We start from the raw sequence: 14,187 nt of genomic DNA, 5'->3' as shown, positions 1-14,187 counted from the left end.
GTTAATGCCCTTTGATATGCCTTTAAATGTGGTCTTTTTCAAACATTTCTTCTTTTCAGCGGCTGATTTAGTAGTTTTTACGGTGTCCTTATCGTGCCATTTAGAATGTCGTCCGTCGCGTCTAAGGGTAGACACACGACAATGCGAAGTGACATCGCGACAATGCGAAGCGACGCTCGACAACGCGAAGCGATATGCGACAATGCGAAGCGACGCTCGACAGTGTCAAACGATATGTCGCACTGTCGCCTAGAAATGTCGCGGTAAAAAAGGGCGACATTTAAGAAATGTCGCTTCGCGTTGTCGTGTGTCGCTTCGCATTGTCGAGCGTCGCTTCGCGTTGTCGCGATGTCACTTCGCGTTGTCGCGATGTCACTTCGCGTTGTCGCATTGTCACTTCGCATTGTCGAGTGTCGAGGTTGGTAGAAGTGCATACCACGACACTCGACAATGCGAAACGACAACGCGACAATGCGATACGACGCTCGACAATGCGAAGTGACACTCGACATCGCGAAGCGACATTTTTAAAATGTCGAGTAAATGTCGCGTTATTTTTATGATTTTTACACCGCGACGCTCAACATTGCGAAGCGACACTCGACAATGCGAAGCGACACTCGACAACGCGAAGCGATACTCGACAACGCGAAGCGACACTCGACAATGCGAAGCGACATTTGGAATAATATCGTATCGCATTGTCGTGCGTCTACCGGTGCTTGGTCAGAATTTACTAACTCACCGACAAACGGTGCGATCATGGAAGGGGTCGCACTAAACTGCTGACGAATTAGCTGACGATATAGATATATAGGAAACTGCTGACCAGTTAAATAAAGAAGGATTATCGGAAAATGCTGACCAGTTACACAAAGAAGGGAAACATTGAAGGTGTGAAGTTATATAAACACGCCGTAGCGGGTAATAAAAAGATGGGAAATTACTTTTATTCTTTTAATTATATTTTTAATTTTTGCATTTATATGACTATGTTTATAAACTACAAATGTAAATTAATATATACATTTAAAGTACCATAATATCATACATTTTAACACGGATTTACATTACTACATGTAATATAAATCCGTGATTTTAAAAGGATATATTAAACAGCTTTTTATACCTCTAAAGATGTGCAAAAAATTGAATTAATGTTTTATAAAGAATTATGATGTTATGAGTTTTATCAAAATCTCTTGTTAGTGATATTTCAATAGAAAAATCTTGTAACGGAAAAAAAATGTATTTTCAAAAGCAATAATTGCAATTTGAATTAATATTAAATAAGTCAGCAGTGTTTTAACTTAATTAAATGTCGACAAAATTTTATACAATATATTGAATTTCGTACATTATAAAATGAATTAAAATTTCACGACAAAATATATTTTTTTCTATATTTCTAACTGGTCAGCAGTTTCCCTATATATCTAACTGGTCAGCAGATTCTACTACATGTGTATATATTTAACTGGTCAGCATTTTCTCGCCTGAATGTAAAGAGCGTTAAATTTGCTAACCATATAGAATAAGAAGAGTTTTACGGCTTAAATCAATTTGAAATAACATTAAATTGGTCAGCAGTGTTTTTACTTAATTAAATGTCGACATAATTTTATAAAATAAATTGAATTTGCATACATAATAAAAATGAATTCCAATTTCACGGCAAAATATATTTTTCTCTATATATCTAACTGGTCAGCAGTTTCCCTATATACGAGGGCTGTCCGGAAAGTTCGTAGACAAGGCTATAAAATTATTTTAAGCAGACATATCAATATGATGATTTAATACTTTACTTAAGTATTTATCTGCTACATATTTCTAAATTAAAAAACATGATAAAAGTAATATTCGCAAAGCGCCGATCACCATGGCAACATGATCAACGAACCACGGAGCACTTTGATTTTCATGATGATAGCTACTCGAATAAAAAGTTGCTAAAAAGATGTAATTTTAATGCAATCTCTCGTTTTAATTTTGTGACATCATAGGATAGTATAACATGATATTCAGTGTAAATTATGATGTCATACGTAAATAAACAGCTTGTTTACGGCGATTATTACGGAATGCCGTTAGGGCCATCGCCTATGAATGTGTTGATCTGAAACGCGATAGTCGATAGTACGATGGTGAAAACGCGAAATCACGAAACTACGATGGTGAAAACGCGAAAGTACGATGATGAAAACGCGATAGTACGATGATGAAAACGCGACAGTACGATACTACGATGATGAAAACGCGACAAACTATCGTGTTTTCACCATCGTACTGTCGCGTTTTCACCATCGTAGTTTTATACAGTTAAATTTTATACAATATAGTTCTTTCATTAAGTTTAAGAAGTTTTAACCAGTATTTGATCAATATTAGTTTTCTATGAATGGACATTGGTGTACGACCAAGTTCACCATATAATACATCTACATTGGTTGATTGTTTCACACATAACAATCTTCTACAAAACTTTGTATGTATAATTTCTATGTTCGGACCAGCATGATGCCCCCACACTTCTGCAGCATAATTTAATGTTGGTAAAACAATACTATCAAATAAACTTATCATTTGGGAAACTGGAAGTTCCAACTGGTTACATACAATAAATAGATTGTGTAGTGAATATGACGCATGTTGCGCAATATATTTTTGAGTTCTGTTCCAGTTCCCATTTTTAAAAAGATACACACCTAAATATTTAAAAGATTCTACAATTTCAATTCTAGTGTTATACAAAAAGAAATCATAAGATGTATGTCTACCATTTTCAAAAATCATTACTTTTGTTTTAGATACATTTAATTTCAGATTCCACATATTGCAATAATGTTCTATATCATTCAAGATAGATTGTAATGAATTTGGATCATGTGTGAAAACTACAGCGTCGTCTGCAAATAACAACAAAAATACCTGTATATCATCAATGTTAACAATACCAGGAATGTTCCTATTTATATTATTTAATATATCATTGAGAAAAAATAAACACAATATGCTACTTGCTGGATCTCCTTGTTTTACTCCAATCTTAGAATTAATTAGATCAGAATGCATGTTTTTATATTTAACAAAAGATTTAACAATACCATACATTGACTTGATTGCACTTGATTGCACTTATTTTGTACTTATATTTTCATTCAGTAACTTTCTCCATAATAAAACCCTATCAATACTAAGAGGATATTGTACATGATAAAATGCCACATATTTTCACGAGCCGGGACGGCGAGTGAAAATATGTGGCATTTTATCATGTTGAGTGAAAATATATACCATATTTCACGAAAAACGAAAAAATAACCTTTTTATTTAATTTCATTATCAAAGAAAAATCTATTGCTTGCTACGCAACTGCAATTGTACAGCGCGCAGTAATATATTATTGCGTCTTGTTTTGCACGCGATATATTTGGCGCTACATTGTGACGTCACGTAAACAACTGTTTAAACGTCTGTATAGCGTTAATAACTGAATTTAAGATATTGGTGTTCAGATTAATTTTCTTAGTTAGACCATTTTCTATCATTCTAGATAGTTTTCAAAGCAAAATTCAACAAAAAGTTGTTTTTTATTTATCAGATTTTTCAAACAAAATGGCGAAAGAAGTCCCTTAAAATAAATATGAGTTTTAACTCCGCCCACTTTCATATTTTTATTTCATATTTATTTTTTAAAAATATGAAATATATTTGACTGATATAGCACCATATTTCATGGATAAAATTAAATAATTTTGAGTATATTTTGGACAAAATATTATTTAAGGTAATTCCGCGAAAGTTTTTTGCTTCATGAGCTCCACCTTTAAAAATTGGTACTATAATACCTTCTCCCCAGCATTCAGGAAATACGCCATCATTAAATATTTTATTATAAAAGCGTGTGAGAAATGGACAAATTATATCAATTGAATTTTTAAATACTTCTGCAATCAGATGGTCAGTACCTGGGCATTTGGAATTGTTTTGCGAAAATATTGCATTTTTTATCTCCATCGATGTAAATTCAACATCTAAATCATTATCATATATGTAATCATTATGTACATCATTATTTTCATGATCATACAGTGGTGTAGAACCGTACAAACTATTAAAATGTATATACATATCATCAATACTTATGTTTCTATTTTCTATAGTAGGTTGCCTGTATTGTGTTCTCACATTTCTCCAAAAAAGACTTTGGGTTACATTTTGCTAATTTTGACACTCGTTTCCCCTCTGTCTTTTTGAATAAACGTTTACATCTAAGTTTTATATCTTATATACCTTTCTTTTATTTATGAAAATGCTTTTATTCTCGTTCGTTCTATTATTTCTCAAAATACTTTCTTGCTCTATTTAATGCTCTTTCTGGCTCAAGCATTCAATGGCATCTCGCCACTCTTTGGGTATTTGTACTGCCAACACCATTATCTATGTTTTTAAGGACATCCTTCATATGGAAAGCTGTATTCCTTACTATTTCTCTGTGACTTTATACTTGTGAAATTTTCACAACAATCGGTCTTTGGATTTTCGGGGGTTGTTAGTGTACCAAGGCGATGGGCTCTATAAACTCTATCTCAGTACTGATTTTTAATGGATTTTTAATAAATTCTTTACAAATAGAGGACATGAATTAGGGTCTGTTTGCTGTATAATATGTGTTGGCGAAAATTAATATTTTTTGGTCAGTGTTACTTGTAGAGGAACTTGTTAATAACAGGATGCTTCGGTGAGTGTATGTACTTCCGGTAAGCCATAAAATATTAGATTGTCCTTCATATTTCTAAATTCGTTGTCCAAGATGCGTGTTCTAAGTTCTACCTGGGTTTTACTTAATGTTTTGATTGTAGAATTTAACGTGTCACATGATTTTGCATGGTCTTTACACTATCTTTAGTTGACGCTAATTCTGTTGTTTGCTTATCATACTTTTCACTGATAAATGTACTGTTGTTTTCTACATCGCAAACTCGCGACTCTATACTTTTTACCTTAATATCTAGATCATTGAGTTTCAAGCACATTGAGTTTACTACTTTTTTCAATATTGTCAATTTTATCAAGTCGGGAGTCGATCTTTATCAAGACGGGAGTTCATAGTTTCCATCATAGCTATAGCCCATGGTGGAGTTTGGTTTGTACCTTGATTCATCATTGGTGTACCTGGCGGTAGTGGACCAAGATATTGTTGATTATACTGATACGGAGGTGACTGCAATAATTGTCCAGTAAATGATTGTTGAAAAGTTCCATTAGTACTCATTTCACTATTTATTTTACTTACTGTTGGTGTATCGTATACAAATATGTCACTACTGTCCTAGGATGATAACTTGAGCCTTTGTTTACATAACAAAGACCAATAACAATGCGAAAAATAGGTTAGGCAGATCAATGCCACAATCTATAAAAATGAAAATAAAACTACATGTTATCATATGTCTTGTTAGCGCAGCAGGTAGAGCAACCGTGTCAGTAATGAGTTTATCCGTACAGACAGAAGTTCGACTACTGGTACATTTTTTTTACCTCAGAACAGTCAATTGTTTGACCGGTTTTTATGCATACATGAATATGAGATCGAATATTTTATTTCACTGTGATCAAAAAATACAAAAAGAAAAAAGAATAGAAATAAAAAATAAATATATACTATAAAATATATATCATAAGAAGAAAACAAAAAGGAAAACGAAAATAAATGAATAATTATAATGATAAAAAAACAGAGCAAGAAGAAAAACCTGTGGTTATAAAATGGCACTACTTGGGGTTCGAACCTATGAGAACAAAACTCTAAAAGTTACAAATAATTTCGATCTACCGACAGAACCATAACGGTAATACGCAAACGATACTGTAAGAATAATGCTATATAGTATTTGTAAGTGTTTACTTTTACGATATCGGATAATAATCCAGATAACCCCGTTTTTGGACTTTCCCATGTACCGTTAAGACCAAATTATCATCCTAGGACAGTACGTTGTTTCTTTCGTTTGTTTTGATTGTTTACGTCATCACTATCTCTGTTACTGTCCTAGGATGATAATTTGTTTTAATATCTAACTTTTCAGCAGATTCTACAATATGGTCAGCATTTTAATAAACATATTTTTGACTGTTTATTGTATTTTGTCATAGATAAATCAAGAATGACACGTCGCGTGTGAAATCGATTTTAATATGACCTTGGGGCATATCGATCTCGATAAATTATCAGTTTAATGGATATCTGTGGAAACATGTTGTTTATAATGTAATAAAAGCTTATTAACTATAACAATTAGCACATTATTAATTTTTGTTCAATATTACTTATACAATTATACAACAACAAATAAGGAAACAGAAATAGAGGATATTGAATGAGTGTAAGTTCAATAGTGAATTTATTGCACGAGTTGAATAAAATTATATTATGCGAGCCTCTGGCGAGCATAATATTATTTTATTCAACGAGTGCAATAAATTCAGTAATGAACTTACACGAATTTAATATTCTATTTATCACATACCCAAAATAAAGACCGTTTAAAGAGAAATAAGAGTCATTTTTCATTGACGCGCCTATAGTATAACGCTAACATTTAGCGCGTCATTACACTATGTTTGTATAACGCTAATGACGTCACGTCAAAATATATGCACGGCCGTGCAATACCATATTTACGGAGTCGCAAAATCGGCACGGGTGTGTGATAAATCACTTTATTTCATATTTGCGCTAAATACGACATAATAATTATATTTTTGTTAAAATATACATTACGTATATGTACATGTATATATTTTAACCTATGATGCATTAAGAGGTTAATACACGGCAGGTGAGGGCCGGAAGGTGATAATCGGCCCGCAAAATGAATAATGGACCCGAGGGCTTTAGCCCGAGGCCATTATTCATTTAGGGCCGATTATCACCTTCCGGCCCTACTCTGACGTGTATTAATGTCTTTAATACACTTGGATGATCTAATAGTAGCATTTAAAAAAAGAAAAGAAAAAAAAAACAAACAAAGTTCTTTTGTTGACATTCTTGTCTACTCTTCTACTGTTCTGTACAGAGATGTTTACTGTTTGTGTGTTCAAGCAGTAGAATCTAGAAGCAAGTTTTATTTTCATTTTTTTCGGAATAAATTTGTCGTATTATTTCTTCAAATTTCAATAGTAACAAAAAAATGTGTTTGTACTAAAATACGCTTAAGCTCTCATAATAAAAATAAAGCGATTCGTGCTGACAACCTACTTTCAATTTTACAGTTAACTGTTTGATGACGTAAAATATGACGTCATTGTTTCAGTTTGTGCACGTGTACATGTTCTGCGGGCTGATAACTAGTTCTCGGCCCGGGCCGCAAACTCATAATAGGTCACGTGACACTCATAATCAGTTGAAATCATAGGCAATTTTGTTACTATATATAGTAACAAGTGTATTAAAGTTTTATACATACTTGAAACAAATTATGATTTTTCGTACATCATATTTTGACTACATTTTTAAAATTTTAACCAATATATAACACGTTGAAGAAAATTCATTAAGGTACTTAAATAAAATATTATATCAAAATAAATTGAGAAATATTACAGTATAAATCAATTGAATTTTTTATAATTAATATGTATCATTTGTAATATTGACATCTTGAAAAAACATTTTATCAAGTATTTCTCGACCTCGCCTGTAATATCACCAACGGCAATTTGACACCTTCAATGTTTCCCTTCTTTGTGTAACTGGTCAGCAGTTTTCGATAATCCTTCTTTGTTTAACTGGTCAGCAGTTTCCTATATATTCTATATCGTCAGCTAATTCGTCAGCAGTTTAGTGCGACCCCTTCCATGATCGCACCGTTTGTCGGTGAGTTAGTAAATTCTGACCAAGCACCGGTAGACGCACGACAATGCGATACGATATTATTCCAAATGTCGCTTCGCATTGTCGAGTGTCGCTTCGCGTTGTCGAGTATCGCTTCGCATTGTCGAGTGTCGCTTCGCAATGTTGAGCGTCGCGGTGTAAAAATCATAAAAATAACGCGACATTTACTCGACATTTTAAAAAATGTCGCTTCGCGATGTCGAGTGTCACTTCGCATTGTCGAGCGTCGTATCGCATTGTCGCGTTGTCGTTTCGCATTGTCGAGTGTCGTGGTATGCACTTCTACCAACCTCGACACTCGACAATGCGAAGTGACAATGCGACAACGCGAAGTGACATCGCGACAACGCGAAGTGACATCGCGACAACGCGAAGCGACGCTCGACAATGCGAAGCGACACTCGACAACGCGAAGCGACATTTCTTAAATGTCGCCCTTTTTTTACCGCGACATTTCTAGGCGACAGTGCGACATATCGTTTGACACTGTCGAGCGTCGCTTCGCATTGTCGCATATCGCTTCGCGTTGTCGAGCGTCGCTTCGCATTGTCGCGATGTCACTTCGCATTGTCGTGTGTCTACCCTTAGACGCGACGGACGACATTCTAAATGGCACGATAAGGACACCGTAAGTTTTTGACTGCTTCTCGTTTCATTCAGTTGTACTACGTGTACAGTTTTATCAATAAAATCAACTCTTTGTATGTCAACACAACAAAGTTTAAGTTACATGTATAAGGCAATAACCTTTTGAATAAAGTTTAACATAAGCAGATTTTAAAAGAAAAGTACACGAATTCATGGAACATATACTGTCATTTTACTTCCTGGTTTTGTATTATGCGGTTAATGATAAACTAACTTAACGCTATATAACATACAATGGTTTTATTTTTATAAGATACATGTTCAAATTAACGATAAAGAGAGACATTTACCCTAGGTTTTGTAGTGTCCTTCAATATATTTACAGTTTAAAACTCTAATTGTGACAAGACATGAATCTTTGTGTTTTGTAGATATCATCGCAAAAATAAACAAATAACATTCTCGTTTAACTGATTGTGAAAAGAAAAATCTTCCATACAGTACACTTATTCTACCATAACGAATTAGAGCGATATCAATAGTCTGCTGATATTTAATCACTTTCATAAAATGTACACCTTTGGAGTTTGAAAAGAAATGGGAACGTATGTTAAAATATCAAAGAAAATCTTTATTTTTTTACATTTTTTCTAGGGACATTGGCAAATAATGAATTTAAAATATATCCATACAGGGGTTTTAACCATCTATTGCAGGGGCCGGTATAAGGCTGCTTCTCCAAAGAGAAATTCTTTAAAATCATGCAGTTTTCCCAAAAAATTAAATTTACATTAAGCTTTTTTTCCCTTTTGCAAATACACCGTGTAATTTCCCCCAAAAATTAAGGACATGGCTGCTTCCCCAACCTGTGGAAAAAAGCCCTGCAATATTATCAATGAACTAACTACCGGTATGTACAGCAAATAACTTTTTACTCTGTTCTGGTCGTCTCCGATTTCGACTCTATATCAATCATAACTATTAACACCATATTACTCCTTTTGATAACATGCTTCCAGCGCCTTCAAATTGTAATGCAGGCCACACAATGTTTTTAAATGGTTTTCCTTTTATAATGTCATATTTGTTCTCGTCCATTCTGTCTGAAAATTTGTCATATACCATATCAATTGGTGGGTCCTCAACACACATTAACCATGTTATGGCAGCACAGTCACGTGTGAACAATACAAGGTTTTTATTCCCATCCATCTTAATATTGTAAGTGTCAAGAAGGAATGTTTTCACTTCTTGTAAAAGAAGCTGAAATAAAGAGAATATAAGCATTGTCATAACGCGTTAAAAATAGGATAGCTGGTAATGTCTTGATAATTAAATCAATCAAATGGATTTTCTTTAAAACCATTTAAGTTTGAAGAAATACCGTTTCGTACAATACATATTTAAAAAGCCGAAATTAAGGAAATCAAAATAACCATTTAAAGGAAAGCGGTGGCGTAGTGGTGAATTTGTAAGCCTATCAGTACAGGGATTGTGGATTCGACACCTATAGGGTTACCACCACGTTTTTTCATACGACGCCTGTATTTGTTAGTTTTAGAACTGGAGTATGCTCTTAAAATTAGACTTTTTAATACAATTTAAAGGCACACATACAATTAATGAGGGATATTGTTTAAATTAATTTTCTACCTTCAATATGTTCATTGGCAGACAATAATACAAATTAATTCCTTTTGGATCAAAACTTTTTTCGCACTGTTTAAAATTACACTCATTAAAAATGAAAAAATATATGGAAATGAACATTACTCCTTGAAGCCTTTCTGTTGACATATCTGCATGTATATATCTATATCTACGAAGTAGTTCGTCCGAGGATTCCATATGCTTTGAAGAATGGATATTGTCAGGAGACACCTTCAGAAAGTAAAGGACAATTAATTAATTATTTCGAACACACTCATTAATGGACTTTGCACAAATATTTTCAGATATAAAAAAACCGCATGTTACACGAAACTTTTCATGAATATGATTAGTTAGAATAACTTTTCCTTTAGAATATAATATCCAAAACGTTTTAAATATTAACAGATAAACTCCACTAAAAGGCGTGAGAGGTGTTACACATTTATCATCTCTTTAGCAATTTGAGCCGCGTCACGACAAAACCAACATAGTGGGTTTGCGACCAGCATGGATCCAGACCAGCCTGCGCATCCGCGCAGTCTGATCAGGATCCATGCTGTTCGCTTACAAGTCCTATAACAAGTAGAGAAACTGATAGCGAACAGCATGGATCCTGATCAGACTGCGCGGATGCGCAGGCTGGTCTGGATCCATGCTGGTCGCAAACCCATTATGTTGGTTTTGTCGTGACGCGGCTCATATCATTTTTTTTCCTGATTTCTATGATACTTCATAAACACACCAATATTTGTCTGGCAAATAACATTAGATTTTAACTACACAGATTTAATACAATGCAAAGTAAAAGAAGGTATAAAAATAAATCTGAGTATGTATACGTACATCCCCAGTCTCCCCAGTCTCTACTATCTGTTTTGCACACTGTCCGGCAAAACTTATCTGATTGGCAGCCTCAATCTTACTTATTTTAAACGCTTTCTGTTGAATATAAGTAAATTGCTTTTTAATGAATAGAAATTTAACAGTCACTTTAAACAGTTTAAAATACGATAAGTAGAAGGACAATATATGCAAGAGTCATCTGTATTTCTTTATCTTGTACATCCAGACCTTTTATACAATGAAAGCCTAACACGTTCGAATATTATTAGTGATGAATAAGATAAACTATTGCAAATTTTGTTCATTTCTAATTAGATAATTTGGATATATAAACTTAAAAAAAAGTAACACATGGTGCCGCCGCGCCTCTTAAGGTCGTAGCCTGGAAAAATCCAATCCACTCGTCATCGGTAAAAAAATCAAGATAAAGATTCTTTTACATCTTTCATATATATTTTTAAATGTTTTACCTTTACTATTTCCATAATGCATTCAGTGCTCAGATGCTGGGAATTTGTGTGTTTCGAGATATCATCAAAAAGTGTTTTCCAATGACCATTCAAGAAAAGCTCTCGAAATGCATCAACAAGTCCTTCTATTCCTCTTTTTATTGGTCTGAAGTTAAACAGCAAAAATGTGTTATATTGTACCGTATCCAAGAATTGTTTAAAGGGTGTTGGGGGATAGCCTTTTGAAAAAAAAATTATGACTATGTTTTAGATACAAACTATGTATAATGTAAATATATATCTGATGCATCTCTCTGACACAATAAAATCTATGACAATGAATGTTAAGTGCCATTTTCTTTTCTTAAGTCATATTGGAAAAAACACATTTTCAAATTTAATTCCGTGAATATATTTTGGGTAAGACATATTACATGTATATCTTTTGAATAGTCTCGCAATATTGTTGAAAATTTTCAAAAAATACAATGGTCCTACAGTATCGTTAAGTATATGGCACACAAAGCTTATTACGAGCATAATTCGTATAATCACTGTAATATCTGAACTTACGTGTTCATATCCTGAAGATGTTTTGTTTGTAGGGTATTATTATCTAATTTTTGTTTCTCATTCTCGTTTGTTCCACTGAAGTTATCATCATCTTTGTTAACAGGATCTTTCTTTGAGCCTTTATCAATATCAGATTTTTTTCTTTCTTCCTCCTTAAAACAGACAATATACAATTCATTGTTAATGTATTAACAGCGTGTTTATTAATTAATACAGTTTAACTTGATATATGAATTTGAGAGTCGGTGACATGAGAACTGTGACAAAAAGTTTTTAAGTATTTATGTTTTTAGGCTTTTATTTAAATACATTTTGTATACAAAACAAACCCACGCCGGGAGTTGTAGTTCTTCTACCCTGTGTTATATATAAAAAAACCCCGGCTAATTGGAAACAATTTAGCAACTCTTTGTTTAACTCAACACATAAATAGTATAATATATATACCTCCAAGAATGGTTTTACGTATTCGTTAAATATCGATAGCACTTCCTTCACCTCTTCTCGCTTACATACTCTCATATGAGCTACATCATCAATCAATTTTTTAATTGGTTTCTATCTTTTTCCTGTGTCCTAAATGAATTTTTCCTTCTATCATGCTGACATCCTTTTCTGCCTCATAACAAAGATTCCTCAAATCCGATGACATTCCTTTCTCAAACACCAGACATAAGCTTCGAATACCAAAAAATTTCCCCATGGTTCCATGATTTTAAACACGTCTTGTATTATTTCTTCCTTGTTGAGAACAACGTAATATATTATGCTATGATTTCTGGAAATGCAAAAAAGAAATTTTATTTAATTCTTATTTACTTCCGCATTTGTAACATGATAAAGTCCACCACTTTTATGTATATCTGTACGGTAGTTTATAATAATACGATTTTAGTCATTCTAATCCTTAATCTCTATCGCGTCATTAAAAACTAAAGTCAAATTTTGTGAATTTAAAGTAAATTTTAAATACTTATCTTATCTATGTAATCATAGAAGGCAGTAAGATATCCGATAATAGTTTATATACAGGAACGTTTTAAAATACAGTGGGTAAAGATAATGGTATGGAAGGGGATGAAAGGTTAAGTCGATGTAAATTGTATCTCTCCATGAAATCCTACAAACACATTTGATGGCCAAAGTTTCAATTGCATCGTAATCAAGCTTTGTTCACAGTTTGATGATAAGCTTGGATCAAAGAAAAATTCCATGACACTCTAGAAACCACAATTTTATCCTGTCAAATTCCAACCTGCTCAAAATGTAGGTCTTTTCTAGTTCAATTTAAAATATCGGTCATCTGGGATACAGTAACCATCATTTTACAGGACAAGTCATATGAACACCGTGGCAAAACTTCTACAGTTTTTATACGATCTAAAACAAACCTTATCAAATTGATTTGTGTTGATTTTAGTAAGTTCGAGCATCAAGTGTTTAAAACTATGCCACTAGAAAAAATGGTAATAATTATAAAAATTAGTGAATGATTTTTTTATTTAAAACTTGGAAAATGAAAATCTTGATATTTTTGTCACTGTATTCAGCACGATATAAAATCAAATCAATCAGTCATTGAGGTGATTTATAAACCTCTTGTTTAAATATTGACAATACAATAATCATGATTTTAATAGGTATTTGATAATCTATGAATTACGGTGTACTGTTAGGGTCATCAATTCTTCGCTTTAGAGACCTCTGATACAAAGCTGCGAGACGACTGGATGACGAATGATGCGTTAGGCGTATCGTCTCGTAGCTTCAGCGTATCGTCTTGTCGCTTTGGCGCATTGTCACGTTTCTGTTGTCCTTTCTTTTATTTCCTTTTTTGTGTCGTTTTTTTTTTGTGCATCGTCTAATGGCTTAACAACGCGCTGTTACTTCAAAGTATTGTCGCGTGATTTCATTGCGTTTTCGGTAAGTCACTTTAGCGCAGTCTCATTGCTTAAAAACTATTCGCCGAAGCGATGAGACAATATCACGAGCAAACAAGAAACCAAAGTGACAAGACAATATATGCAATACAAAGACCCGATAAGACAATCGCCGAAGCAGAGATGATGATAAAAAGTGAATAAACAATTCACCAAGCGGACTAGACCAAAAACGATGCGTCGAAGTGACGAGACAGTGCGTTGAAGCAACGAAACAATAGACAAAGCAATTCAAAGTTCA

At 33.4% G+C, this 14,187-nt stretch overlaps 1 protein-coding gene across 1 annotated transcript; it reads right to left on the bottom strand.

Annotated features, from left to right (window-relative positions):
• Positions 1 to 8,844: 8,844 nt before the first annotated feature.
• LOC132749740 (uncharacterized) lies at positions 8,845 to 12,681 on the bottom strand. The gene is made up of 6 exons (XM_060739636.1): positions 12,454 to 12,681; positions 12,007 to 12,158; positions 11,455 to 11,599; positions 10,985 to 11,080; positions 10,262 to 10,369; positions 8,845 to 9,751 (listed from the first exon to the last, which is right to left on the bottom strand). Exons 1-6 carry the CDS (start codon positions 12,526 to 12,528, stop codon positions 9,470 to 9,472), a joined length of 858 nt encoding a protein of 285 aa, XP_060595619.1. The 5' UTR covers positions 12,529 to 12,681; the 3' UTR covers positions 8,845 to 9,469.
• Positions 12,682 to 14,187: the final 1,506 nt, after the last annotated feature.

This window comes from Ruditapes philippinarum, unplaced genomic scaffold (assembly GCF_026571515.1).
Source record: "Ruditapes philippinarum isolate M1 unplaced genomic scaffold, ASM2657151v2 ctg4870_1_1_1_1, whole genome shotgun sequence".
Taxonomy (NCBI): Eukaryota; Metazoa; Mollusca; class Bivalvia; order Venerida; family Veneridae; genus Ruditapes; species Ruditapes philippinarum.
This window is presented reverse-complemented; position numbering and strand designations above follow the sequence as displayed.

Coding starts and splice junctions, on each gene's coding strand:
- LOC132749740 (XM_060739636.1), bottom strand. CDS start 12,528: ATGAGAGTATGTAAGCGAGAAGAGGTGAAGGAAGTGCTATCGATATTT. Junction 11,600..12,006: donor CATCTTCAGGATATGAACAC/GTAAGTTCAGAT, acceptor GTTTAACTTCAG/ACCAATAAAAAGAGGAATAG. Junction 9,752..10,261: donor CAACAGAAAGGCTTCAAGGA/GTAATGTTCATT, acceptor TCTTTATTTCAG/CTTCTTTTACAAGAAGTGAA.